General features: G+C 35.7%; 1 protein-coding gene across 1 annotated transcript; it reads right to left on the reverse strand.

Annotated features, from left to right (window-relative positions):
• Positions 1-7,786: 7,786 nt before the first annotated feature.
• On the reverse strand, positions 7,787-27,376 carry LOC138700293 (acidic mammalian chitinase-like). The gene is made up of 11 exons (XM_069826804.1): positions 27,314-27,376; positions 24,034-24,103; positions 23,425-23,595; positions 19,864-19,964; positions 17,650-17,781; positions 17,345-17,472; positions 13,793-13,919; positions 13,506-13,691; positions 12,390-12,500; positions 10,574-10,720; positions 7,787-8,083 (listed from the first exon to the last, which is right to left on the reverse strand). Exons 2-11 carry the CDS (start codon positions 24,092-24,094, stop codon positions 7,850-7,852), a joined length of 1,398 nt encoding a protein of 465 aa, XP_069682905.1. The 5' UTR covers positions 24,095-24,103; positions 27,314-27,376; the 3' UTR covers positions 7,787-7,849.
• Between the last annotated feature and the right edge of the window lie 490 nt (positions 27,377-27,866).

Genomic DNA, 27,866 nt, shown 5'->3' on the forward strand with positions numbered 1-27,866 from the left:
AATATGACGATCTACTCGTTGAAGATGTCTACCGTCAAACCCTTGAATCAGTTAGTGACAGTTTTTAGATGTCGTCGCCCATCTGCATCCGTTTTTCGCCTTCAAACTCCATCTATTTAGTGAAAAGATGAAATTCGGAGGACATCAGGTCCGGACTACAGGAAGAGTAGTCGAGGTTCTACTACCTGAACATGTAATAAAATTTTACGTTACTGGAGCAATATCAGGAAAAGCGATGTCATGGAACAAAAGGAGCAGGAACCGCCAACTACAATAAACTCATAATGAATTTCAGTGGGGGAAAGTTTTTTGCATTCAGAAACTGATTCACCTATCAAACCTCGCAATTGCAATACTTGATTACAGTTTTCAATAAGCCTTTGTATATTTCTCTTGAACTACTCTCATGAGGATTTGCTTCGTTTAATGTATAAGAGATATTTGTATCAACAAAAGCCGCCCTAAATAAGGGATCGATAGATCGGCCTACTAATCAATTCACAATGAACAATGATTAAAAACAATTACGTGACAATTTGAAAGAAAAAAACATTAAGATAAATGATAAGAAAATATAGGAAATCATTTACAATAAAAGTTTCTTGGATACAAATGATTACTAATTATAGCTAAGGATGATTTTAACACGAGATCCTATGGCATCAATCGTTGCATCAGAAATTTTAAATGGTTTAAGTTGATTTAAAGTTTCTCGTGGGATCGTGCCACGTGCACCGAACATGAGCCCAAGAACTGTCCAATGTGTGATGTGGTATTGTGCTCCGAGATGCTGACAACAAGGTTTATATATGACTTGTTTTTCACTACACACCTCTTGTGGCTGTTGCTCGTGCATCTCGAAACAGATTGTGGGATCAATAATGACACCCTTATCCTTCTGCCGATCAATTATGATGATATCAGCCCGTCTAGTAGAGCCATCAGAAGGGACGCAACCAACCTCCTCATAAACCTCATAGGAAGCATTCTGAAGGATTGAAGATGCAATGAGAGAACGAACCGTATTATGTCTGTTGATTCGGAGCAACTCTCCATAATGGCAGAAACCCAAGACGTGAGGAAGCGTTTCTTGCTCGTCGCATCTTCTGCAACGGGTTGAGTCAAGAGTTCTAGCAGGGAGAGTACGTGCAGGTATTATATTACAGTTCATCTTAATGGCTTGCGTTCACTGACTGCTCGAAAGTCTCTTTTTGGTTGAGATCCACGAATTACCTTATTTTCCACATATTGTAATCAGTGCGGACGGTGGGTTTGAAAGTTGAGGAAGCCAAGATGTGACTGATGAGAAGTTGCATGTTATGTATTAAAATCATAGGGCCTGTCACGTACCTCATTACTAGAGAGCGCATTTGGGTTTTGTAAACCGCATCGACTATAAGTATGATTATGAGCAGCACGTAAGACCGTGCAGTGTACTGTCCTCATACAACCAGAACTATTAACTATTTTTAATTTATTTTGTATTTTTCATTTATATCTATATCTGTGTCTTTTATTTAGATAGTATCTATTTGTCTGTTCTTTTTTTTCCTTATCTCATTTTCCATTTTAATTTGTATTTACACTTGTATCTGTTTCATATCAATTTTCGTGTTATATGCAATTCTATGTTTTTTTAAATGAATATCTGTACTGTCTATTATAATTGGGGTTTTGCCCTGTTATAGGCATAAATAAATAAATGAATAGGTAGGTAGGTAGATATATAGATAGATAGATAGATAGATAGATAGATAGATAGATAGATAGATAGATAGATAGATAGATAGATAGATAGATAGATAGATAGATAGATAGATAGATAGATAGGCAGGCAGGCAGGCAGGCAGGCAGGCAGGCAGGCAGGCAGGCAGGCAGGCAGACAGATAGATAGATTAGATAGATACATCAGATTAGATAGATATATTAGATTAGATAGATAGATTAGATAGATTAGACAGATAGATTAGATAGATTAGACAGATAGATTAGATAGATTAGAATAGATAGATTAGAATAGATAGATAGATAGATAGATAGATAGATAGATAGATAGATAGATAGATAGATAGATAGATAGATAGATAGATAGATAGATAGATAGATAGATAGATATATAGATAGATAGATAGATAGATAGATAGATAGATAGATAGATAGATAGATTAAATAGATTAAATAGATAGATTAGATAGATTAGATAAGATAGATAGATTAGATACATAGATTAGATAGATAGATAGATAGATAGATAGATAGATAGATAGATAGATAGATAGATAGATAGATAGATAGATAGATAGATAGATAGATAGATAGATAGATAGATAGATAGATAGATAGATAGATAGATACATAGATAGATAGATAGATAGATACATAGATAGATAGATAGATAGATAGATAGATAGATAGATAGATAGATAGATAGATAGATAGATAGATAGATAGATAGATAGATAGATAGATAGATAGATAGATAGATAGATAGATAGGTGGGTGGGTGGGTGGGTGGATGGATGGGTGGATGGATGGATGGATGGATGGGTGGGTGGGTGGATGGATGGATGGATAAGGTTGGCGGTACAGTCGTATGAGCTACATCAGTGGTCATCAACTGATTTGCTCGCTTGCAGCGAACAACCGAGTGTGTGGTAACGGAGCAGAAATTCCGGCGTCTCTGTGTTTAATGAGCAAGATACTGGACATGATTTGAATAAACGAACATTAACTTTATTATTGCATTAGAATATTACACATGCAAACAGAATAAGATATTAAAATAGCGGCAGCACAATTGTTACATATTTCTGGCACAATTTTATTTCAATTAAATATTTAATATTAACATTAATAAAAACCTTGTATGTCATTGATCATCAACTCGATACCTTGTGACGTCATCTTAACCTGTCCTGCCGTCCGTTGCACTCATAGCGGAGCTTGCGGTGGTGACTGCTTTCTTGTGGTAATTGTTCTTTATACTGATTAAAAATTAAACCTAAAGTAATGTAATGCCTAATACTGATATTTACGTGTATGATACCAATTTATATTATTATCATTACTTAGCGTTATAAATAATATTCAAGTTATCATTTGTATCCTGTTATAGTTCTTTAGCGTTATAAATAATATTCAAGTTACCATTTATATTCTATTCTCGTTCTTTAACGATATACTGTAAATAATATTCAAGTTATCGTTTATATTCTGTTATAGTTCGTTACCGTTATAAATAATATTCAAATTATGATTTACATTTTATTGTCGTTATTTAGCGTTATAAATATTATTCGAGTTGTCATTTATAATTTGTTATCGTTTTTTAGCGATATAAATAATAATCAAGTAAACATTTATATTCTGTTATGTTCTTTAGCGATATAAATAATATAAATTTAATGTTAGATTTGAAAAAATACAGTTGCATAATACTAATGTTAGTTGTTTCTTGTTATATTATTACATTATACTTTCCTGTAACAAAATAAAATGAAAAGGAACGACGAGGATTTGAACTTGAGATGTTGACATCTGAATTCAGACGTTCCTCCAACTGAGCCACGGGGACACAAGTAAAAAAGTATAATAATATGCGGAAAAATTGGCCCAATCATCCTCCAAGACGTCCTGATGATTTGTGGAAGCTCGTCCAGGATATGTCCCCTAGACTGCAAAATGTGATCGAGATTGGAGGAAGATGGACTAAATATTTAATCGTGGCTTTTGGTTTGGTTTTTTTTTAACTTTTAATTATTTGACGTCAATATGCTTGTTTTGTTTATGCCACGAAAGATATTTTTGTTGAGTATAACATTTTTCTTTCTTTCTTTCTTTCTCTCTTTCTTTCTTTCTTTCTTTCTTTCCTTCCTTCCTCCTTTCTTTCTTTCTTTCTTTCTTTCTTTCTTTCTTTCTTTCTTTCTTTCTTTCTTTCTTTCTTTCCATTTGCAGGAATAATGTCATAATAAATAATGATAATGTCATAGCATATTGTATTCATGAACCTGATGTTAATTAGGCCTACTAAAACAGTCATAAAAGAGACAGCAGTAATTATATTTTCTCTCTATTAAAAAAAAAAAAAACAAAAATTACTGGGTGGTGTTCGAACTCACGGCCTCACGAATACCAGCCCAAAACGCTACCATTACGCTACAAGTGTAACACATAGAATACTTGAATTATAACTGTATAGAGCAGCCATCATAGTCCAACAACATGTAACATCGCTGTCTCCGAATTGTAGCGGAGATACCCGAAGGATACTTAGTATCTAGAGAGCGGCCACTTTTTCTTTTGGCAGCTGTACATAATTAAGACCTTGCGCAAGCAGCGCTAGATAATAAAATCATGTGAAATCATAGCTGATTATACCACCTTATACGCTGAGTGCAGTCTGCTTTTAGGGAAATGCAATATTAACTTAAGTAAATTGTACGAGGATTATTTCAAAAGTCATGGCAACGATATTATGAATGAATGAATTTAGCCATTATGTCCCGTGAAGGGCAAAGGCCTCCTATAAAAGGGATGGCTCATTATTACTCGCTTGGTGAGCAATTCCAGGCGAGATTTCACTTTGTAGGTCTGTATACCTTAAAACTAATGAATACTATCTAGCGCTAGTCGTCATTGTAACCTATTAACACTATACACAGTAACACTCTAAACTATTTATATTTTGTATTAGTCCTAGTTCTTTCCATTGAGATCTGCCCTTTGCTTTTCTTGACCACTGTTTGCCCGTCGTCTTCACAAACATATCCGCCCATCTGAGTCGTGGTCTTCCCTGGGTTCTTCTTCTGATGTATAGGTCCCACATGGTGATCGCGTGCGTCCATCTTGAGTGCTCCATTCTCGTCACGTTGCCCCCCACCCCACTTCCTCTTCATCATCATGGCACGTTCTGCTGCATTGGATGTGTTGTCCAGTTTTTGTACACTGTCGTTAGAGAGCTTACAGTAACTATATTTATCAGTCAATAAAGTTGCAGGAATAGAAATTCACTATATGCGATTGAAGGTCACTGGAATGTGCTTCGCAATGCTAGTACCAAATTGGATCCGGGTACAGGAGGCAATGGGTAAGGGAAATTGAAAAATGGGTAAATATAAATCATTGTTTTATTATGCACAAAAGGAAACAAAGTACCTACATTACTCACAGCTAACACTCTTCAAAATAATCCCCCAACACTTCCACACATCTTTGACGACGATGATGCAGGCATTGAATACCATCGGCTGAGTGCGATTCATCTATGTGTACCACTTCTTGTCGAAACGCTGATAAGATGTCCTCACTGTTTGCAAATAGCTTCCCACTTAGCGGCTTCTTCAATTGCGGAATGAGATCAAAATCGCATGAACTGAAATCAGGCGAGTAGGGAGAATGTTCCAACGCACTATCACCCAATGCTTCTCGTAGCTGGCACGAGACGCAATGCAGACAGACGCAATCTGGCGGTGGCATCCCGTACAGTGTACAACAGGTTTTCAAACGTATATACTAAACTAACCACATTTTCAGTTATTCGAAAGACATAACATAGTTGCCATGACTTACGAAATGACTCTCGTATATTATACAGAGTGTTTCTGAGGCGGTGTTACAAACTTTCAGGGATGATGGCGAAGGGCACATGTATCAATTTGAGATAAGAAACCCTGGTCCGGAAATGACCGAGCCGAAAGTTAGAAGCAAAAATAGTTCTGTGGAAATGAAATAATTTTATTCCTCTGTACACCTTATTTATGTGCATTTATCTGTATATCTTACACATACTGTATTCATCTGACGTTGTTTACGTTGTCTACTTACAGTATTCCATTCAATGCGCTGTCTGAGAGATGGGGACAGGAAACTACACTAAAGCAATGCAGCTAGCGTAATGTGTAACGGACATGGTCGGGCCTGATATGCACGTCTGTAGACAGCAGTGTATGTGTACAAGTTGCATTGTCCAGTCGATTAGTCCTAGTGACATGGAGGAGTACACGAGAGCGGAATAAGTAGACCTGATTTTCGAATACGGATGAGTCAATGGGAACAGTAGACAAGCTCACAGATTGTATCGAGACAAGTACCCACGTAGGAGACATCTGGCCCACATCATTTTTCCAGGACTGTTCCAAAAGTGAAGGGAAGGAGGGCACGTGGTGCTAAATTACAATTCCAGTTTCACACAACTATTTTTGCTTACATCTTTCGACTGTCATTTCCGGAGCATGGTTCCTTATCTCAAATCGATACATGTGCCCTTCTCCATCATCCCTGAAAGTTTGTAACACCACCTCGGAAACACCCTGTATATGAACATTGCCTACATTAATTTTAGTTAACAAGTTTGACCATTAGACTATTGAGAGGGTGCATTTATTGGGGCTGGGGTTCCTTACACGATTGCTTACCTTACAGTTTCGTAAAGGGCACGCCACGCCACTAAACTCAGGTTATATTCGAATCTGGGAGACATTTTCTGTATTGCAGTCTTTATAATCATGTAATAGTTTGGCTAAATTATAAGATGAAATATTTAAATTATATAGATATGCACTTTATAATCCATAATGCCAAAGGTTTAAGAAAAAATATTCAAAGGATTTGATGATAAGCACTTGTCAAAATTTAGCAACAATATTGACTGCTATTTTAAATTACTTATTGTCTTACTAATAAAAACTCTATATACAGACGTTTAACTGTCTTATACTTATACAATGAGTAGCTCGTTTATAAGTCGTGTATAAATTCCTTACTAATAATCACTACATACGTCGTGTATAACAATATAACTGTTACACAACTACGTCATAGTTTCGTCATTACTTCATTACGAAAGGTAATAGAATATCTGAGGTTCTCTATTGCATCCGGTAGAACGCTGTAGTGTGGCTCTAATCGATTACCACACTACATTTTGGTCAAAGAGTACAAGCTACAGCAATATTATTCTAATTATTCTGTGCTCTTTGGTTTGTTCTTCTGTGGTTATAATGCAACCATCATCATAAAATGACAGTCGATACGAACAGCTGTTAGAGGGGCGGCCATTTTTTTATTTGTATACAACTCTTAAACAAGGGGTTTCGTGTATATAACTACTGCAAAGCAATTCCCATTGTATAGTTACAGCCTGTTTATACATGCATTGCTTATGCATGGTTTATTAGTAAAGTTTTCTGTCTGAACTCTGAGTAAGACTCGTATAAAAACTATACACGGTTTACTAGTAAGACTGTTAGAATAGGACTAAAATAAGTTCGACTTGTTCTTGAAAAATCAGAAAAATATGTTTGCTTTGTATAGTGAGTGTTTTTATTGAATTGTTAAATTACTTAGGCAGATTATGAAATAAAGAAATGTTTAAATATTAAACTATTAGTTGACTACACAAAAAAACTCTAAAAATAATTATTGATATTCATTTACTTTTATTTTACATGGTCAGGAAATAGATAGACAAATGTGTTAACACTGAATATGTGATTTTGAGTGTTTTTATTGAATTGTCAAATTTCTTAGGCAGATTATGAAATAAAGAAATGTTTAAATATGAAACTACTAGGGGTACTATTCATAGACATTTCGCTAGCCCGCGCTATGAGCGTGCTAAACTAGCCCCGGCTATCGACTGGTAACTTGTACAGGATTCCTATCATATCATATCGCTAACACTGGATTATGAATACTAAAAACATTAGTTCGCTGATCATCCACCGGAAGCCCGCGCTAAGAATGCCTATGAATACGGCCCTAGTTGACTACATAAAAAACTCTAAAATAATAATTATTGATGTTTATTTACTTTTATTTTACATTGTCAGGAAATAGATAGACAAATATGTTAACACTGAACTAAATCAGCGAAGTTGCAAGCATCAATTGAGGGGTCAAAATAAGTGCCATCAGCACATGTGTATTGCGATGCTTGATATTGTCCATTGACAACTTGGCAGTAGTAGAAGATCTGGCAGTTGTTGGGGTCTCTTACATATCCAGTAGTTGTGCACACTCCACTTGGTGGGGCAGTAGCCTGTGTGGTTGTTGTATCTTCTCCAGGCTTTGATGTTGAAGTAGGCTGTAAGATTAAAACGTAAGTGTTAACTCTTGTTGAATTTAAGAACATGCTGTATTTTTGAAGTCGTATATTATTAGTAGAATGATATAAGTACTGTAATGACTAGGGGGCGGATGTTGATGACCTAAAAATCTACTTGAAATAATAATTAAAATGCTCTTAAAGTAATGAAAAAATGACATGAAATTAAAAAAAAATAACATTTAAATATTATTCACAGTAGTCGCACTACAACTTCTTAAAAATTAGTCACCTTGTTTCAATGACTTCTCTGCAAATCTCGGAGAGAGGAGGAAATTTTCTGGAATTTGGCTAAGATAAAGGAAAAGAACATCCAACAAAATGAAGGTTTTAAGGGAAAACTATAGATTTTAATGAGGATTTGCAATGTGTTTCAATTAGAGGTGGTCCATGTCAGTGCCTTCATTCTCCGTCTCCTCCTCCTTCCGTTCTTCACTTTTGTTATCAGACCTTCCAGATGAGGGAATGTGAATGGCAAAACAAATTGTGGGCGCAGCGTGCATTCTTGCAATCTTTGTGTTAAAAATACTGTCTACTACAGTAGACATCCCTTCCGAATCATGTTGAGGACACAACGTCCTGTCCAGGACATGGTGAAAGTTTCTCTCCTTCCAAACATAAATTCTAAAGACACCCTAATACCGACAAAAGAACAGTAGTGGACAAGGTCCTCACTTAATCTAAGCTACTGTCAAGCATTTTATATTACTTCCGTTATGTGAAGTGAAGCCTTCAGAGGAATGAGGGATAGACTTTAATATCTGTTCCAAACTATAAACCTCAAACTTTTTCAGTAGGTAATCAGCACTGACCTATTTGGTTAGAAAATGATTTAACAGACCTATCTGTAAAGAAGAAAGTAAAATGCATTCCAAAATTTCTTCAAAGTATTAAAAATGACCCAAAAAATGCCGAAAAAATATAAAAATGATCTATTAGTTCAAAAACGTAAAAAAAAGCAAAAAAAAGTACAGTATAAGAAATTAGTTTTTTTTTACGTTGATGTTAACATAGAAAGGATTTCTTCCATTACTAGGCATCGTCCTAATGTGAAAAATAAGGAGATGGCTTTTCATCAATATCCGCTCCCTAGTAATTAGTATTATATTAACTACTGTCTATACACATATATATGAAAATTTTATTTGTAAGTATTGTTTTGTATGACTATTCAGTCATTGCAGTTGTCACTGATGTTACATTTTTACTCTTTTCAAGCCTTATATATTGAAAATGAAATGACTTTTGTCAACTTTTATTATTATAATCAGTTTAGAAGATCAGTATCATTTTACAGAAAAAAAGTTATTTGATCAAATTTATTGTTATTGCAGAAAATACAGAAAAGGTTCCGTCACGGATGTTACAAGATTTGTGAACTCACTTCACATCTTATTAACAAAAAGTGTAAAATTCAGGTCTCTGCCTCAAGCAAAAAGAGATTCATTCTCATAGTGTCCATGTGAAAGCTATGCACATCTCATGGCATCCAATTAGTTCACAAAAAATAATCGGTAAATATTTTATAGCTGTTTCTTCCTTGTCACGGATGTTACAGATGAGTTAATGTCCTCAATTTTTCCAGTTTCAAAACAACGGTGACATTTCTAAGTCAAAATATTCACATGGACTGTAAGATTAATTGTTATTAACCCAAAGTACTGAAAATAAGTGGCAGAAAGAATATAGTACAGAGTAAAAATCCTTGATCCTGGAGCTCTGCACTTAACAGTGCAAACTCTCGAAATATTTCTTCAACAATAATTCCTTGAAAAACAAACATTAACAGCTGATCTCTCTATCAGTAAGCGCTGCAAACTTTAGAGAAACAAAACATTACCTATTACCCAGCATATACTACATAGATTCAATGCCCATGAAACTTGTAAAATATTTTCATTTTGAAAATAAAACATTAGAATATTTAATTTTATAGCCTTACCTATGTCTCATATTAATAATACACAAATATTTTTGAAAAAGAATTTTCACTGGCATTCCCAGTTTACCCAGAATTACTGTACTGAAATTTTATATAGTCTACTAAGGAAAGATATATTAAAATTTGTAGATAAAATGATGGAAAAGAAATAGTAGTAATGTGTAGTTGTGAATAACTATCCAGTGTTGTGGTAAATCTTAGGTAAATTATGTAAATTCTGTGGTAGATAAGGCGAATTTTAGAGAAAATCTGTTCTAGTAATTCGATTTGCACTGCCATTCTCATTATATTATCTACATTTATTTCGTCATCACTGGACAGACTTTGTGGTTGCAAAGAACGTGTAGTAAGAATTGAGGTGGAAATTACACATAAAAGTGGATGATGTAAAATAATATTTACCTGTACTCTGAAATTACAAATTTTTTTAGTACTAAAACCACGAATTAAGTATATGCAACCGTCTCATTTTAACATGGGAACATGACATATTTTAAATACTGTATAAAGTGAACTATTCATCTTACATCAGTTCCACTTGTCTTGCCAGTAAGAACGGCGTTGATGGCACTGAGCAGTGGGTTTCTTCCTTGACCACATTTGCCGAGGAAGTCATCGGTCTCCACACTCCAGATCATAGCACCTCCTAATCCGTGATCTTTGACGTATTGAGACTGGAGAGAAGAAATATGTTTAAAATTAATTCTAGCCATTATATATTACATGTAGGTTCATGATTTTGATGTAAACTGTGGTGATCGTAAAAATTAAGTGTAAAAACGTAGGTCTTTTGCATTTTGTCAGAGGTAGGTATTTCCTTGAGACAAAAACGGGATGGAAAAGGGTGGGTAATATTCTTAAAATGTAAGATATTCAAAAAATGTTTTCAGTAAAAATATTTCACTTAAGTAGTTCTTACGTCAGAAGCCAGAATGAAGTAAGTCCAAAATCTCCATTTTGAGGTAAAGCGAGATGAAAGTTCCACTTTGCTTACAGCTTTATGACTTACTTTCTTTGAATATAGAAAAATACACGCAACTATTCATCCGTGCAATTAGGGAATACCAACATCAAAACAAGCATAAAATCCTATAGCATATAAGAATCAACCGTAACCTAAAAATCCGTGTTTTGGCTCTTACTTTCTTTTGCCTTCTGACGTAAGAGTTGTTATTTTTGTCAGAACGCGTCTGCTAAAAATATTGAATTTACAATAGTTATTATTGACAGAAAACACACAAAGGAGGACTGCATTTCACTACTATCATATTATGATTATTTTTTTGTCTTACTTCACGTAAAAATTTTCCGTCTTTCAGTATCTTGCTATAAAACCTATCACACTCCTTTGTAACAATTTTGTCTTACAATTATCGCAGCTTTCATTCTTTCAACAATTAATCGGGATTTCTCTCTTGACCATATAGTATTCATAATAGAAAAATTATTTCCACTGATGCTGTACTTTCTGACAGACAAAGAATAAACTTTATGCCTCTACCAACGATTATTATAGGAAGATTCTACAATCGGTAATATAATTACTGGTACCTGTAGTAACACACAAATGATTTTAGATGTGATTTATCTTTAATTAAGCATATTTTAAAAGTTTTTAATAAGAAAAGGGGACAAAACAGATATTTTACTAAAACGACGGGACGGACGGGACATGGGAAACTAAGGTACTGTCCCGTTCAAATCGGTATGGTACGTATGGAGTCAGATGACTCTGTTAGCAGATTGCAATAGAAACAACTACAAGTTATATATTTAAGGACCTCAAGAATCCTTGTGTGTGAAATACATCTTAGAATATATTAGAATATTATCTGATATAATATTTCTTTTAAGTACTTTAAAATCAACTTCTTTTAAAAATGAATTACAAAAGCTAATTAATAATATTAGTATTTAGATTGAAAAGGATTAACAAATCACCGTCTCCATTATGCAGCTGCCCCGAGAAAACACCTCAGACAGCAATACATTTACTGACGGAATGCACTCACTTTTCAACAGACCGGCCTTCAATACTGTCGAAGCAAAATCTGCACCAGATGGTGAGGACACACACAAACACAGTAAGAGTGACAAGTTTCATCAACAACATCTACTGTTCACTTCAAGAAGAGCATCCGAAATATAAGTGTATAACAGTGTAAATATCCTGTGTATAACCTTGTAAATAACCTGTGATATGCCTATGGCAAAACACAGGTTGTATACTCTAAGGAAACAAATAAAAAAAAAGACACTAGTAATGAGAGAATACAAAAATACTGTAAATGGTGTTGCAATACTTCGAATAACTAATAGTCTCTAATTATAAAATATCATTACCTTAATTGTGATGGATTTAACGTTGTCATAGCCAACCCACTGGTTTCCACTGACGGCATAGGGCACCTGCTGTTCCTCATTCCAAGTCTCTGGCCAGTTGTTGACGCAGATCTATTGATAAACGTAAATATAAAATTACAATACAGATATTATATTTTTAAATTCAAAGAAAAATTTTTTATTAAATGAAGAAGAGATATTTGATATCTATAAGATTTAATATTTTCTTCATTTTGTTGGTCCTAAAATTACTTTTTAAGAAGTCACCAAACATGTTCACAAATTTAATTTTACTGATAAACATAATATGTAAGAACGAAGTTATAGTTGTAAAAATTTGTAATATGGTAATTTATGAAGTAATGTACTACAGGATCACTCCTAAACAAGTACAGTATGCTTCAGTTTAGCAATGTTTATGATATTATATACTACTAGTTGAAATAAAGATGCCTAAAACAAGTGCGAAACTACAGTAGTGGGTAGAGGAATTCGGAAGACAGTAGTCTGTGTAAGTGGCAACATAATTGTCTGTAATTTATGTAAGCCTAACACAATCTGTTGTGAAAGATGGTATGCATGTGAAAAGGACAGACAGAATGAGAAATGAAGCTGTGTTGGAAAGAGTGGGTGAAGAAAGAATCAGGAAGAGAAAAATGAATTGATTGGATCACTGGTTAAGCAGAAACTGTCTACTGAAGCATGCACTGGAAGGAATGGTAAACGGAAGAAGAGTTTGGGGTAGAAGATGATGTCAGATGATAGACGAGATTAAAATATATGGATCGTATGCGGAGACTAAGACGAAGGCAGAATATATTGGAGAATGCTGAATTTGCAGTGAAAGACTCTCCCTTGAGCAGAACACTATGTCTGCGTATGTATATGCTCGTGGACTAAATACAATTGGGCCCTCGGTAGCATCGCGATTATAGTTTTACTCTGTAATCCGAATAGTTAGGGGTTTGGTTTTTTTCATTGATCTAATCTAATACTTCGTCAGCATTACAGCCCTGGGGTTAAGTTTGCTCGTTAGAAATGAGTAGCAAGGAATATTTTCTTGAGATGAAATGTAGCTATCTCGATTTTATATTAAATTTGGCTTTAATTTAATACCTCATTGTATCCGAGGGTGCCACCTTCACGGGTGTAAGGTCCAGCTTGTCCAGGGCCAGTGGTGGGAGCTCCAACGCCAGTATTGGAAGTGCTTGCCAAGGTGAAACTACGGCCATAAGTTCCCATCCCAAGATTCAGCTTGCTTGCAGGAGCGCCTTGCGAAATCCAGTATTTAATAGCGGTGTCCTGGAAACAGAATTATAAAAAACCATAAATTAACTTTGAAATGTAGGATTAACTTAAATCAAGTATTTTTCTCTATTTTCTTGGACGATATTAATGCTTACCACATTCAGTGTGCGAGCGCTCTCAGTGGTGTCCGTAGATCCGGGGTACAGAGGAGCATTTTCTCCTGTCACCGTTTCCCATGAGCCGTGAAGATCGTAGGTCATGACGTTGATAAAGTCCAAGTACCTTCACAGACGAAATATACAATTACAGAGGATGTCTTAGTCTTATTCTTGTTCATCTTTATCCTTATGAGTCCTGAGAGTATATACTTGGTAAGGTTTATCTTGTCTCAGTAGCAATAAAACCAAGTCCCTTCAAATGAGGGTGGAGAGTATAGGAGGTTTGTAAATTTTCAGGATTCCTTTCAAAACCTTGTTATTGTACAGGCTACCGGAACTCAATTTCTTGAAAGACAAGCTCAGTGACGGAACTACACAGTACGAAGAGAGATATTTTGTAATTTTATTTTACGCTACAGAATGTATCAACTAGTCCCTTCCGCCACTGGATGGATGGATGGCATCACTCCACTCCCACATCGCCATGACAATACAGACGAAGTATGACATATCTCCTTTCTCTCTCTTTTCACAGTGAGACAAGATACATCACACAGACTTTAGTATACTATACCATAGGCTTACATCATAAATGATTATGATTTCAGATGCAGGGTAAAGCTTGGTAATATTGTGATACTAATAATATTATGATGGTACTTTTTGAGAATTTTTTACAATTTTACTGAGCGAGAGAATGACCGGTCTTGTGCGGAAACTTGTCCACGAACATTCCCTTAATCCGTTGACGCAAAAAACCGATCTTCCTCTCGCTCAGTAAAATTGTAAAACATTCTAAAAAAGTACTATCATAATATTATTAGTAACACAATATTACCAACCTTTACACTATGTGCAGAGACCCGATTTATAGTATAATACAGTGCGTTCGTTTCCCCCTGCTGCCGGCCAACAAGCGCAGAGCATTAGTTAGCGACGTGTATCAATCCTCAAGCTTATCCTACTCATTTATTGTTATCACTTGAGTACTAACCTTGTTACAAAAGAATCTGAAAGTGGTGTCCATCTGCGTTGATGCATTCTTGACTGTGTCTTCTACACTGACAAGCGTAAACTGACTACTCACGGAAACCATCACGCGTGGCCTTGAGGCGTTTTTTTATAGCGCTTCAGTAAAGCAAACTGATTGTTGAAACAGAACGCAATTAGGTCAGCTGACTGCAAAATGATGGACAGCTGCTGAGTGATTCTTAAGCACGGCTGGCAGCACGTTGGCAGGCTATATTACTGATGCTCCGCATGTTTGCTGTTCATCGCCCGGCCGCAGGGGGAAGCGAACACCCTGTATATCCGCATTTGTGCCCTGACTATAACCTGCAGAATTTTTTCAGTTTTTTCCTCAAGTCAGTGATTTTTTTTGAAGTGTAGAATTTTGTTGAACTTTAAAAATAAAACAGCAAATGTCTCAGGACTCAGCGTCAATTACCTGTATGAACGTCTTTTCGATGTAACAACTTTTATGTACATTAACACTATACTTCATTCCATAATGTCTGACAGGCGACGTAAATATTGCCGGCAGAGGAGGAGAGACGTATAATTGCTATTCAACCAATGGAAGAGGTCTCATTCCGCGCCTGTCTTGAAGTTTGGCGGGGATGGAACGCATCAGACCGCACAACTTCACCCGCGAAGAACACAGTGCACCATGGTGCACTCATAGCTGCTAACGGATATGCTCTCTACCTCTTCCTGCTGCACGACGGTGTACACGGGACGGCACCGCTTACCCTTTGCACATTTCAGCGTGTGCTGACGACTACTGCTCTAGACACTCAGGTAATTTTTCTTCTTCAAGAAAAATTCACCGAGAGCCGAGCCTGGGAATCGAACCCGGGGCCTCCGGATCTGCAAGCCAACATGCTGACCAATAGACCACGGAGGCAGTCACATTTGTGACTTATGATCCATTTTTTTTTCAAATATTTAAATTGATGAAATGCAACTCATAACTATTTACGCTATGTGAAAAGAAGATTTCTTCTCCCTGGTATACATACTTACAACTTACAAATGGCTTTTAAGGAACCCGAAGGTTCATTGCCGCCCTCACATAAGCCCGCCATCGGTCCCTATCCTGTGCAAGATTAATCCAGTCTCTATCATCATATCCCACCTCCCTCAAATCCATTTTAATATTATCCTCCCATCTACGTCTCGGCCTCCCTAAAGGTCTTTTTCCCTCCGGTCTCCCAACTAACACTCTATATGCATTTCTGGATTCGCCCATACGTGCTACATGCCCTGCCCATCTCAAAGGTCTGGATTTAATGTTCCTAATTATGTCAGCTGAAGAATACAATGCGTGCAGCTCTGCGTTGTGTAACTTTCTCCATTCTCCTGTAACTTCATCCCGCTTAGCCCCAAATATTTTCCTAAGCACCCCTGGTATACGTATTATAGTTAACTTACTTATCACGTCAGATTGAATATAAACAACAGTTTGTCCACCGCTGTGAAGTAACGGTTAGCACGTCTGACCGTGAAACTAACGGGCCCGAGTTCAAATTCTGGTTGGGAAAAGTTATCTGATTGAGATTTTTCCGGGGTTTTCCCTCAACCCATTAAGAGCAAATGCTAGGTAACTTTCGTCGTTGGACCCAGAACTCATTTCGCTGGCATTATCATCTTCATCTCATTAAGACGCTATATGACCATAGTAATTGATAAAACTTCGTAAAATGACCAATTAAAAATGGACAACAGTTGAAGTGGTTGGTGAATGAAGTTCGAGATAAACGTGTTACATATTTATAATTGACTTCTTCATTGTTTCTAAGGTTTCATTAAAGTTGCACAGCGTACATTTTAAATTGACCTTTGAAGAGGTGGAAAAATTGAAATATCTGGGAGCAACAGTAACAAATATAAATGATACTGGGGAGGAAATTAAACACAGAATAAATATGGAAAATGCCTGTTATTATTCGGTTGAGAAGCTTTTATCATCCAGTCTGCTGTCAAAAAATCTGAAAGTTAGAATTTATACCGGTTGTTCTTTATGGTTGTGAAACTTGGACTCCCACTTTGAGAGAGGAACATAGGTTAAGAGTGTTTAGAATAAGGTGCCTAGGAAAATATTTGGGGTTAAGAGAGATGAAGTTACAGGAGAATGGAGAAAGTTACACAACACAGAACTACACGCATTGTATTATTCACCTGACATAATTAGGAACATTAAATCCAGACGTTTGAGATGGGCAGGGCATGTAGCACGTATGTGCGAATCCAGAAATGCATATAGAGTGTTAGTTGGGAGGCCGCAGTGAAAGGGACCTTTGGGGAGACCGAGACGTAGATGGGAAGATAATATTAAAATGGATTTGAGGGAGGTGGGATATGATGATAGAGACTGGATTAATCTTGCTCAGGATAGAGACCAATGACGGGCTTATGTGAGGGTGGCAATGAACCTCCGGGTTCCTTAAAAGCCAGTAAGTAAGTAAGTAAGCAAGCATACATTTTAAATCTAAGTGGAAAGGTGTAATGTATATGAAAGTAGTCGAACTTCTTTTTGGGGATACTTACTTAGCGAGGGCGGGAACATCATATGCAGCATCAACGGTGGGTTCTCCAGCTGATACAGCCGCGGACAAAATGAATCCGTTGGCATCAAACTGGGGTCTAAGTTCGCTGAGCAGTTTTGCGAAAGCTGCCTGAAAATACAAGCAATTTTTAAGGAAATGTTCCAGGTGAGCTTAATGCATAAGTTACTACAGTGAAGTTAAATATTTATGAAATACATCTCTCTCTGTCTCTCTCAAACCCTATAATTGTATCATATGCTAGCTTCTTGGCTACTGTTAGCTGGAAATATTTATTTTAATACTCACTTTGTCTCCTGGTGCACCTCCTCTCTGAGTAGGGTATTCCCAGTCCAAATCAAACCCATCAAATCCGTACTGCTTCACGAAGTTGACTATACTGGTTACGAAATTTGCTCTAAGACTGTCGCTGTTGACGACCTAGAAAAAAGATGTTTAAATTTATAGACAATTATTTTTATGTGCTAGGAAGAATATTGTTGTAATCGGATTCTATTTAAGGCTAGGTTTAAATAATATAGATTTATTAACGCACAATTGAGGGGATTAGAACAAAAAGCAGGTAAGTGACATTATTAAAAAATGAGGTAAGTGCGTGTTGTGATAGCCCAAAAGGACGTTTCTTTGGGATAAAATCAGGTAAGTGATCACACTGTACAGTGCTGCTATATGGGCATCATTTCACCAAACTAGTGTATAATATTTCATTGCATGTAGAACTTTAACTGTAATTTCCTCAAAACTAGGTTTATGTCACTTACCTGCTTTTTGTTCTAAGCCCCTCAATTATTGTTTTATTTTTATACATAGTTAGGTAAAAATTGAAGTATGAGTTGCTACGAATGTCATTATTAATTTTATGCTCGACCATGCCGAAATGTAGTAATTATACACGTGGTAGCAGTACTTTAATGCATGTCATTAAAGTACACCTATTCATTAAAGTTCAGGTTTTCGATTATTTTCGGATATGCAATTGAAAGACAATTAGCGAAAAGTCACGGAGGCTGGAAATCCAATACTGTCGCAGAAGGTTATGTTCTGTTACTATAATAATTAGCGTTAATTGTAGATAATATTCAAATAAATTCAATCTGTCATCTCGTTTTTCAATTCTAAATCAATTTCCAGGTTATACATTCTTTGCATTACATCAAGGTCAATGACATTATTGTTCCTCGGAAAAAATCAATACTTTCGCGTCTGCGCACATCTCACAATTTCGAGCTATGAACAAGGTCACTTCCGATCTTCTGTCAGATACAAATAAAATTAATATTTCTGAATAATTTCAAGTTAGAAAAATGGTCGAGCATAAAAAGTCGTATGAAACGTGCCTATAATGGTAATTAAGACGCTCGTATGAAAATTATGAAACGAGCGCAAGCGCTCGTTTCATAAACAAACATACTTGCATCTTAATTACTGTCATTATAGGCTCGTTGCATAATGTACTATTTTGCTCGACCATACTGTAATACGCTCATTATATGTGACGTAACTGTACTTAATTACATATATTAAAGTACTGCTATTAATTATGTTATTCCAACTATCGATTTCCAACTAAACATATGCGATATTGTTTAATATCGTACGCGCAACAATCCGCAAGCCTTGAAAGGAGCAAACCAAAATATCAGGGAAAAACTGCATAGCCAACAACATGTATTTAAAATAAAATAAATTCTGTTCATGTTAATTGTAATATTCTAATAAATTGAGTTCTTTTCTGTGTTTTAATGTATTTTGCTTTGAGGTTAAAATCGTCAAACCAAAGCCCTGCAAAAAACTATAAATATGGCGTACACGCAAAAGTTCTCCGTGCCTGCCATCTGTTGCACTACTCGGGAACACGCTGAAAAGACATTCATGGTCACCATTTAATTATCAGTAAAGTAACAAGGTAAGATATTTGCAAAAACTTAAAACCTAGTCTCACTTACGCTCGTTTCATAAACATACTCGCGCCTTAATTACTACCATTTTAGGCTCGTTGCATAATATACTATTATTGTTTGCTTAAATGTATGGAGAAATAATTAAGAATTTATTCCTGATTGGTGATTAGAATAATGATATTCTATCAATTTAAATTACGTAATATATAGCATTAACATAAAGAAATGTTGAAATGTTGAAATGTTTTATCTACAGAAATCAAAAACGTTTCATGTTCAAGCATTGTTTACTTCCATATTTAACATAATATGCATACGTAACAGTCTTTTTCTGCTTATAAATTTAATGGAAGTACCGTAAAATAACAATTAGAAACATAAACCTGAAAAATCCTCTTTTCAGAAAAAATTTGTAACAAATAGGAGAGAAATTTTAGTTTTGTCTTTAAAAAGTATGAGAAGTCTTAAGAAATTCGTAGAATTCTAAAATAGGCTGGTGATTTCGCTGTAAGAATGCAAAATATAATGTATTTATAAAAATATTATTAATTTAAATAATTGAAAATGTTATTATCTGTAAGAGAAATAGTAATTTGCTAACCTGCGAGAAGGTTGCGGAGCCAGCGTTCCATCCACCAATAGCAACCATAGTCTTGGAAGTCGGACTCAATTTCCTCAGATCGTTGAAACGTTTTAGTGCACCTGAATATTAAATACTGTAAGTTTTTCTTAAAAATCTAATATCTAGTTATATTCTCGTATATATTAAAAGTGAAAAGAATATACTCCAAATTGATTCTAATATCACTTTTTACACTTAATAAAGTTAAATTTGCGTATTTTATTTGATTTTTGAAAAATTAATATATCTATAAAACTTTCCTTGCTCCTTAAATAACCGCATATATGTTTATTATAATGGAAGCAAACCTACATTCTGATTAAACCCTTTTTGAGATTATATTCTGCTTTGGGAGAAAGCACTCTCTAGGGCAGAGGTCTCCAAAAAGCGTAGGCCTATAGTGATTCGTGATCCCGATGCTGCCCGCCGAACACAGTGTGCTGTAGAGAAGGGGGAGAGACTCGTACCTCAACAGATGGGATCAGTCAGTGAGGAATTGCGGCAACGATCTCCTTATGTTTACAAATAATAACATCAAAAGGATAAGAAATATCATACGTTTGTATAGCCTATTATTTTGACATAATATGAAGCTTCTACTTTTGATTGGGAAATATTCAATAATGGAATAATTCATTTCGCATTACATCTAGAAGACATTCTGTATGCACGATTTTACAAATACTCATTCTGTATTCCAAGTTAGAACATAGCTAACAAGAAGTTTTCTTGTTTAAGACTGAGGATACGTGTGTGATTTGTGTTTGTATTCTCTTGTTTCAAATTTATCAAAATATTTGTATGTATTTCACCTAAAATGAAACGAAAAACTATAAGTATGTCTTGCGAAACTGAGTGTAAACATATCGTAATATGCTGATTATTCTGTATAACCAACAGTTATACACACGTCCCAAAATAAATTATTTTCACATGTCCAGCACACCTGTAATTGTATGATATTCTTTGTGAAGAATCGAGTAGTGTCGTCGCATGTTGACTTTTAAGATTTTTCGAACAAATTAAACATTTCATATTCTCCCCACTAACACGAAAATATATTTCTCTTCCCTTTCGTCCTTGAATGTACTACGATCATGATTAGAAGACATTGTGAAACGGTCGAACACTCCGACCAACACAATGATAATGGCAGTCCGCCACTGCTCTTCGTTTTCGCATAAACATTGAGTACAGTATAGGTGGGGATGGGTGAGCCGGAGCGCGCTCATTACGTACTGGCTTCGGTTCCGTTCAGGGGCTTACTCGCGAGTACGCTTTTGGAGACGTCTGCTCTAGGGCAAGCATGGACAATATATTCCCGCGCGTATAGTGCATATACCACCCCTTCATTTTTCCCACCACAAATGTTCTACCTGTCTGCTTGTACGTACAGTAAGCAGAGGTTGAACTCGGTACCATAGCGTTCTAATCGGGGATGTGTAAAGTGGTGGAGAATGGCGAACAAATTGTAGGTTTCGTTTTAATTTCCAAGAAACATGGGAACAAGACTATTGTGTTATTATGAATGAAGGTAAAGCTCAATGCCTCAACTGTTGAGTTGAGATTTATATAAAACATTATAATATCAGACGGCACTTCGATCTTGGACATAAGAAAGATTTTGCTGTGGAGTAACGGTGTGCATGTCTGACCGTGAAACGAGCAGGTCCGGGTTCAAATCCCGGTTGGGACAAGTTACCTGGTCGAGGCTTTTCCGGAGTTTCACCTCAACCCATTAAAAGCAAATGCTGGGCAAGTTTCGGCGATTGACACTGGATTCATTTCGCTTGATGCACTTTTAAACACTTTTTGTATCGTGATGTAATTATCTTATCGCATTTGAATAGTCTCAATTTGTTAAGGGAAGTTAAATAAGAGACTACTATTTAATTTCCATTAATTTTAGACAATGTATGCACAAGGAAGTGAATATAGACGGGTTCATTACTCTTAGGCCTAGTAGTTACAGTTAATACAAATTATTTCATCAGAAAAACTTTATTTCATTCCAAAGCGATCTTCTGTAAGGCACAAATTTTAATTCTTACGTCATCCACTGTTCTTACTATAGTGAAACCTCGGTAAGACGCTTTTCAAGGGACCGCATATTAGTGAGAGTGGGTCATTTTTGGATTTTTTAAATTTTAACACAAAGATATGAATCAGCATAAACATTTGTTAAACAAATTTAAGGATTAAATACTGTAATTATGCAGGATAAAAGGTTATCTTATTTTCTTTCCTTTCAGAAAATGTCAGAACAAATACACTCTCTTATCAATTAAAAAAGTAAAATATTGTTTTCTGTCTTGCACTTGATCCAGTATCTACCATGAATAAATTGCATTTTCCACACGATTTAAATCGAAAGTAACATAAGTAATTTGACTACTAGAAACATTAACGAATCTACCAATCACAGATATGGCGCGTCCTCAGGTTGCGGATAGAGGAGACGGCCTCCAGATATGGAGGGTAGCTGCAAATATATTGAATAAGCAGTCGTGGACAGCCGATAAGGGGTGGACCTCCAGCTTGGGGGTTGGGCGAAGGGCTAACAACCCATCACCGTAAAAACAGCTTGTTACGAAACGTAACAATAAGCCTCGGAATGGGACTGATTCTCCGGCACGACCACAGCAAAGGAATCTGCACGCATTGTATTCTTCACCTGACATAATTAGGACCATTACATCCAGACGTTTGAGATGGGCAGGACATGTAGCACATATGGACGAATCCAGAAATGCATATAGAGTGTTAGTTGGGAGGCCAGAGGAAAAAAGACCTTTGGGGAAGCCGAGACGTAGATGGGAAGGTAATATTAAAATGGATTTGAGGGAGGTGGGATATGATGATAGAGACTGGATTAATCTTCCTCAGGATAGGGACCAATGGCGGGCTTATGTGAGGGTGGCAATGAATCTCCGGGTTCCTTAAAAGCCAGTAAGTAAGTAAGTAAGTACGAATCACAGATACCGCGGCAAGGGTTTCGTTGCGAGAGGATTTGGAATATCTACCGCTTCCACTTCTTCTTCAAGTCTTCACTGACAATGCGATTTAAAACTGCCAGCAAGAAGGATACAGTAGTCTTGCAGGTACTCAAGATTGTATTCACCAAACAAAGATTTCTACAAATCCTTGAATATGCGGGCGCTAGCGGTAAATGTAGAAGTCCAAGAACATTTTCTCAGTATCCTTTAAAGTACTATATTTTAAAATTTTCAAATGAAAGAGTGTATTAAACGGAATGATGAGCGTATTAAGCGGTGGATTTTACATGGTTTTATATAGGGATGTCAAGGGATCGGACGAAAAGAGCGTATAATAAGGGATAGCGTAACAAACGGGCCTATGTTATCGGGGTTTCACTGTATTAAAGAACATCGTTTTCCAAGTTTCGCCACAAAAAGTGCTGGAGAAATTTCTTAGAATGTAAGATTAATTCTTACATTTTTCATGTAATAATACTCGTATTTTCATTTTCTCTTAAGGTCTCATTGGATATCTAAGCACACCTCTGAAACTATTACTTACCTTTGTCAATTTCATTCCAAGAGTCCAGGATCGTGACTGATCCATCTGAACCTATGCCCACGAAGGTATAGACAAGATGACTGCAAAGTGTTGGGTCAATATTTTCGACATCAAATTTTCCATCTCCGGGACGGTAGACAGCCCAGCTGCCGTAGTAACATACGACTCTGTCTGTGAAATAAGGAATAATTCGCATATATATGTAAGAATTAAAGGAAAATATTATGTATTCAGCTTCAATAAAATATTCAAGCATATAGAGTGTTAGTTGGAAGGTATGAGAGAAAAATACCTTTGGGGAGGCCGAGACGTAGATGGAAGGCTAATATTAAAATAGATTTGAGGAAGGTGGGATATGATGCTAGGGATTTGTTTAATAATGCTCAGGATAGGAACCGATGGCGGGCTTATGTGAGGGCGGCAATGAACCACCGGTTCTCTGAAAGCCATTGTAAGTAAGCATTGTTGATTCAATAAAGCAATAATTATTATTAATAATAACCTATCATTTGAAATGTAACAACATGAGATCATGGCAGTAATTTTTAATATCTGAGCAGGAATAATAACAACATGATAAAATCATTTGAAATAAAATTGAATACTTACAATCTGCCTGTACGTAGCTAACTGCTACAAGTAAAGCTAAGAATGGCAACAAGCACTTCATCTTGCTATCCTGTTTAACAGAAAGAAAATAGCATTTATGTCAACTAACACAGTAGATACAATAAGTCTATCAGTGATAATGTAAAATGTGGAAAGAAGGATCTATAGTACAATAGCTAGGCTTTAATTTTATTTGTAACACAGTTACAGTTTTTGTCAGGGCTGCCATCCGCCCCAATTTTTCCAGGTTGTTCCGCCTAATTTTAAGAAAATCGTTCCACATTCCTACAATGCTTCGTCTTGGGAAACGAAATTTTTTCTATCTTAAACCAGCAGATGAGAATAGGGGAAAGTTACTTTGCAGAGCCGCTGAACATTTGGAATTTATTACTTCCATCCTTCGTTTTAATGCTGCAGTTGAGCGCGTGTTTTCGAAATGTAAAACCTACAGACTGCAAGATATAACTATGGAATGTGAACTTCTTGTTAGATTGAAGTACAAGGAGTTATTTATGGAGTTCCTTCATATATCTCCAATGAAAATAAAATTATGTTCTGAAGGTAGTAACAGAATTACTGTTTACATAAAAACAGAAGCAGTAGTAAGAGCAACTACAACTACTAAAACAATGGTCACAATAATAATGTTCTGAAGGGAATAGAATTACTGTATACATAAAGGCACCAAAAGCCGAAGCAGTAGTAACAGCAACTAGAACTACTGAAACTATGGTCACAACAATAAGAATGTTCTGAAGAGAACAGAATTACTGTTTAAATAAAAACAGAAGCAGTAGTAAGAGCAACAACTACAACTACTAAAACTCTGGCCACAACGATAATGTTCTGATGGAATAGAATTACTGTATACATAAAGGCACCAAAAGCCGAAGCAGTAGTAACAGCAACTAGAACTACTGAAACTATGGTCACAACAATAAGAATGTTCTGAAGAGAACAGAATTACTGTTTAAATAAAAACAGAAGCAGTAGTAAGAGCAACAACTACAACTACTAAAACTCTCGCCACAACGATAATGTTATGATGGAATAGAATTACTGTATACATAAAGGCACCAAAAGCCGAAGCAGTAGTAACAGCAACTAGAACTACTGAAACTATGGTCACAACAATAAGAATGTTCTGAAGAGAACAGAATTACTGTTTATATAAAAACAGAAGCAGTAGTAAGAGCAACTACAACTACTAAACCTCTGGCCTTAACAATAATGTTCTGATGGGAGTAGAATTACTGTATACATAAAGGCACCAAAAGCCGAAATAGTAGCAACAGCAACTAGAACTACTAAAACTATGGCCACAACAATAAGTAATGTTCTGAAGAGAACAGAATTACTGTTTATATAAAAACATAAGCAGTAGTAAGAGCAACTACAACTACTAAAACTGTGGTCATAACAATAATGTTCTGATGGAAATAGAATTACTGTATACATAAAGGCACCAAAAGCCGAAGCAATAGTAACAGCAACTAGAACTACTGAAACTGTGCGCACAACAATAAGAATGTTCTGAAGAGAACAGAATTACTGTTTATATAAAAACAGAAGCAGTAGAAAGAGCAACTACAACTACTAAAACTATGACCACAACAATAATGTTCTGATGGGAATAGAATTACTGTATACATAAAGGCACCAAAAGCCGAAGCAGTAGTAACATCAACTAGAACTACTGAAACTGTGGCCACAACAATAAGAATGTTCTGAAGAGAACAGAATTACTGTTTATATAAAAACAGAAGCAGTAGAAAGAGCAACAACAACAACTAAAACTATGGCCACAACAATAATGTTCTGATGGGAATAGAATTACTGTATACATAAAGGCACCAAAAGCCGAAGCAGTAGTAACAGCAACTAGAACTACTAAAAACTGTGGTCACAACAATAAGCAATGTTCTTGATGGAACAGAATTACTACATACATAAAAACAGAAGCAGTAGTAAGAGCAACAACTACAACTACTAAACCTCTGGCCACAACAATAATGTTCTCATGGAAATAGAATTACTGCATACATAAAGGCACCAAAAACCGAAATAGTAGTAACAGCAACTAGAACTACTAAAACTATGGGCACAACAATAAGTAATGTTCTGGAGAGAACAGAATTACTTTTATATAAAAACAGAAGCAGTAGTGAGAATAACTACAACTATTGTACTAAAACTGTGGCCGCAACAATAATGTTCTGATGGGAATAGAATAGTGTATATATATATATATATATATATATATATATATATATATATATTAACACTACAGTTGGGTATACACCCGGTGGTAGTGAAAAGGCACAGAAGCAGTGTAAGAGCAACAACTCAACTACTAAAACTCTGGCCACAACAATAATGTTCTGATGGAATAGAATTACTGTATACATAAAGGCACCAAAAGCCGAAGCAGTAGTAACACCAACTAGAACTACTAAAACTATGGTCACAACAATAAGTAATGTTCTTGATTAAACAGAATTACTGTATACATAAAAACATAAGCAGTAGTAAGAGAAACTACAACTACTAAAAATTTGGCCACAACAATAACTACAATAGTAAATAAAAAAATATGTTACAGTTTAAATGGTAACTTGAAATATTAAAGTAATTTATTTGGCTGGAATTTTATTTTAAAGATTCCTAGTTTTGTATGACAGATAAGTAAAGGGTGAAAATTATTTATCATATCATTAATTTATTTCCGACACTTGGAATATTTTTGCAACTTGTTATAAATATAAAAATATATATCGTTTCGGAACCATGTATCTGCTCCATTATGCAAAGCAGTGATAAGGGAAACTACTTATTGGAGAATGGCCCTTTCAGAAAATAAATTTCCCTTTCTCTGCGTTCCCTAATGGAGCCAATGCTGGGTGTTCCTACATCTATGAAACACACTACCGCGTTGAAGTCTTACATCATACTTCTCTCGAATGCCTTACCAGCACCCTTTTTTTGTAAGTTTTATGTCTAGACTTCACTAGGAGGAACTTTGTTCTCTACAGGTTTTCTAAACTTATTAATGTGTTTTCTAAAAAATTTCGTGTTAATTAGCTATGAGAAAACTACTTTGTTATAGTTGATGCAAACAGTTATGTAGGCTTATAAAAATAATGTTATTAATTGTCATATTGAATATTTATTTTGGAAAACTAATATTGAGATCAATTATTATTATGACACTTACCTTTCTTGTTGTCAGCATTCTTATAACATTTCATTGAAAATTTTGCCCTGATCAGTCTGTACTTACCTCAAGAAGCTGATCCAGATGATGAGCATTGAAGAGTGTTCTGCACTAATTTATATACGCGCGTTTGTTTGAACAGGAATTTTATTGTGAACGATTGACGTGGAAGCTAAGTAATACCTGTCTAAAGTATGATGTATTTGTTTGTTTTTAATTTCTATTTTAGTCGCACATTTAGAGCTACCAAATGGTTTCAGAATTTTAATATTAATTTCACATCATTCCCTCTCTTCCACAAAAAAGTATATACTTCTAAAACAAATCATATCCTTCTTTACTGGGTAGAGTGTGATGGAGTCCGGATATATATGCAAATGCTCAAATACACACAACACGTGCTAAAATGTGAGATATAAATACACAGTTCCAGTGGATTTATAATGAAATAAATGTAGTGGCAATTATTTGCTGTTGTATGGAATAAACATAATCTTGATCATAGATGTGCAACTCTTGCTCAAAAACCTCGAAAGAGAGAAAGACAGACGGAGCCAGCCGCAGCAGTTACAAGTTGTTTGTAGTTTCGCTGCAAAGCAGTTCACTGCCACGGTGCGCT

This window comes from Periplaneta americana, chromosome 5, assembly GCF_040183065.1.
Source record: "Periplaneta americana isolate PAMFEO1 chromosome 5, P.americana_PAMFEO1_priV1, whole genome shotgun sequence".
Classification (NCBI taxonomy): domain Eukaryota; kingdom Metazoa; phylum Arthropoda; class Insecta; order Blattodea; family Blattidae; genus Periplaneta; species Periplaneta americana.

Bases quoted from the DNA above. Each gene is read 5' to 3' on its own strand.
- LOC138700293 (XM_069826804.1), bottom strand. From the start codon at position 24,094: ATGAAGTGCTTGTTGCCATTCTTAGCTTTACTTGTAGCAGTTAGCTAC. The intron at 19,965-23,424 runs GTAAGTAATAGT...TTTAATATTCAG, and splicing joins TTGGAATGAAATTGACAAAG to GTGCACTAAAACGTTTCAAC. The intron at 10,721-12,389 runs GTAATGATATTT...TCTTCTCTCCAG, and splicing joins TTAAATCCATCACAATTAAG to TCTCAATACGTCAAAGATCA.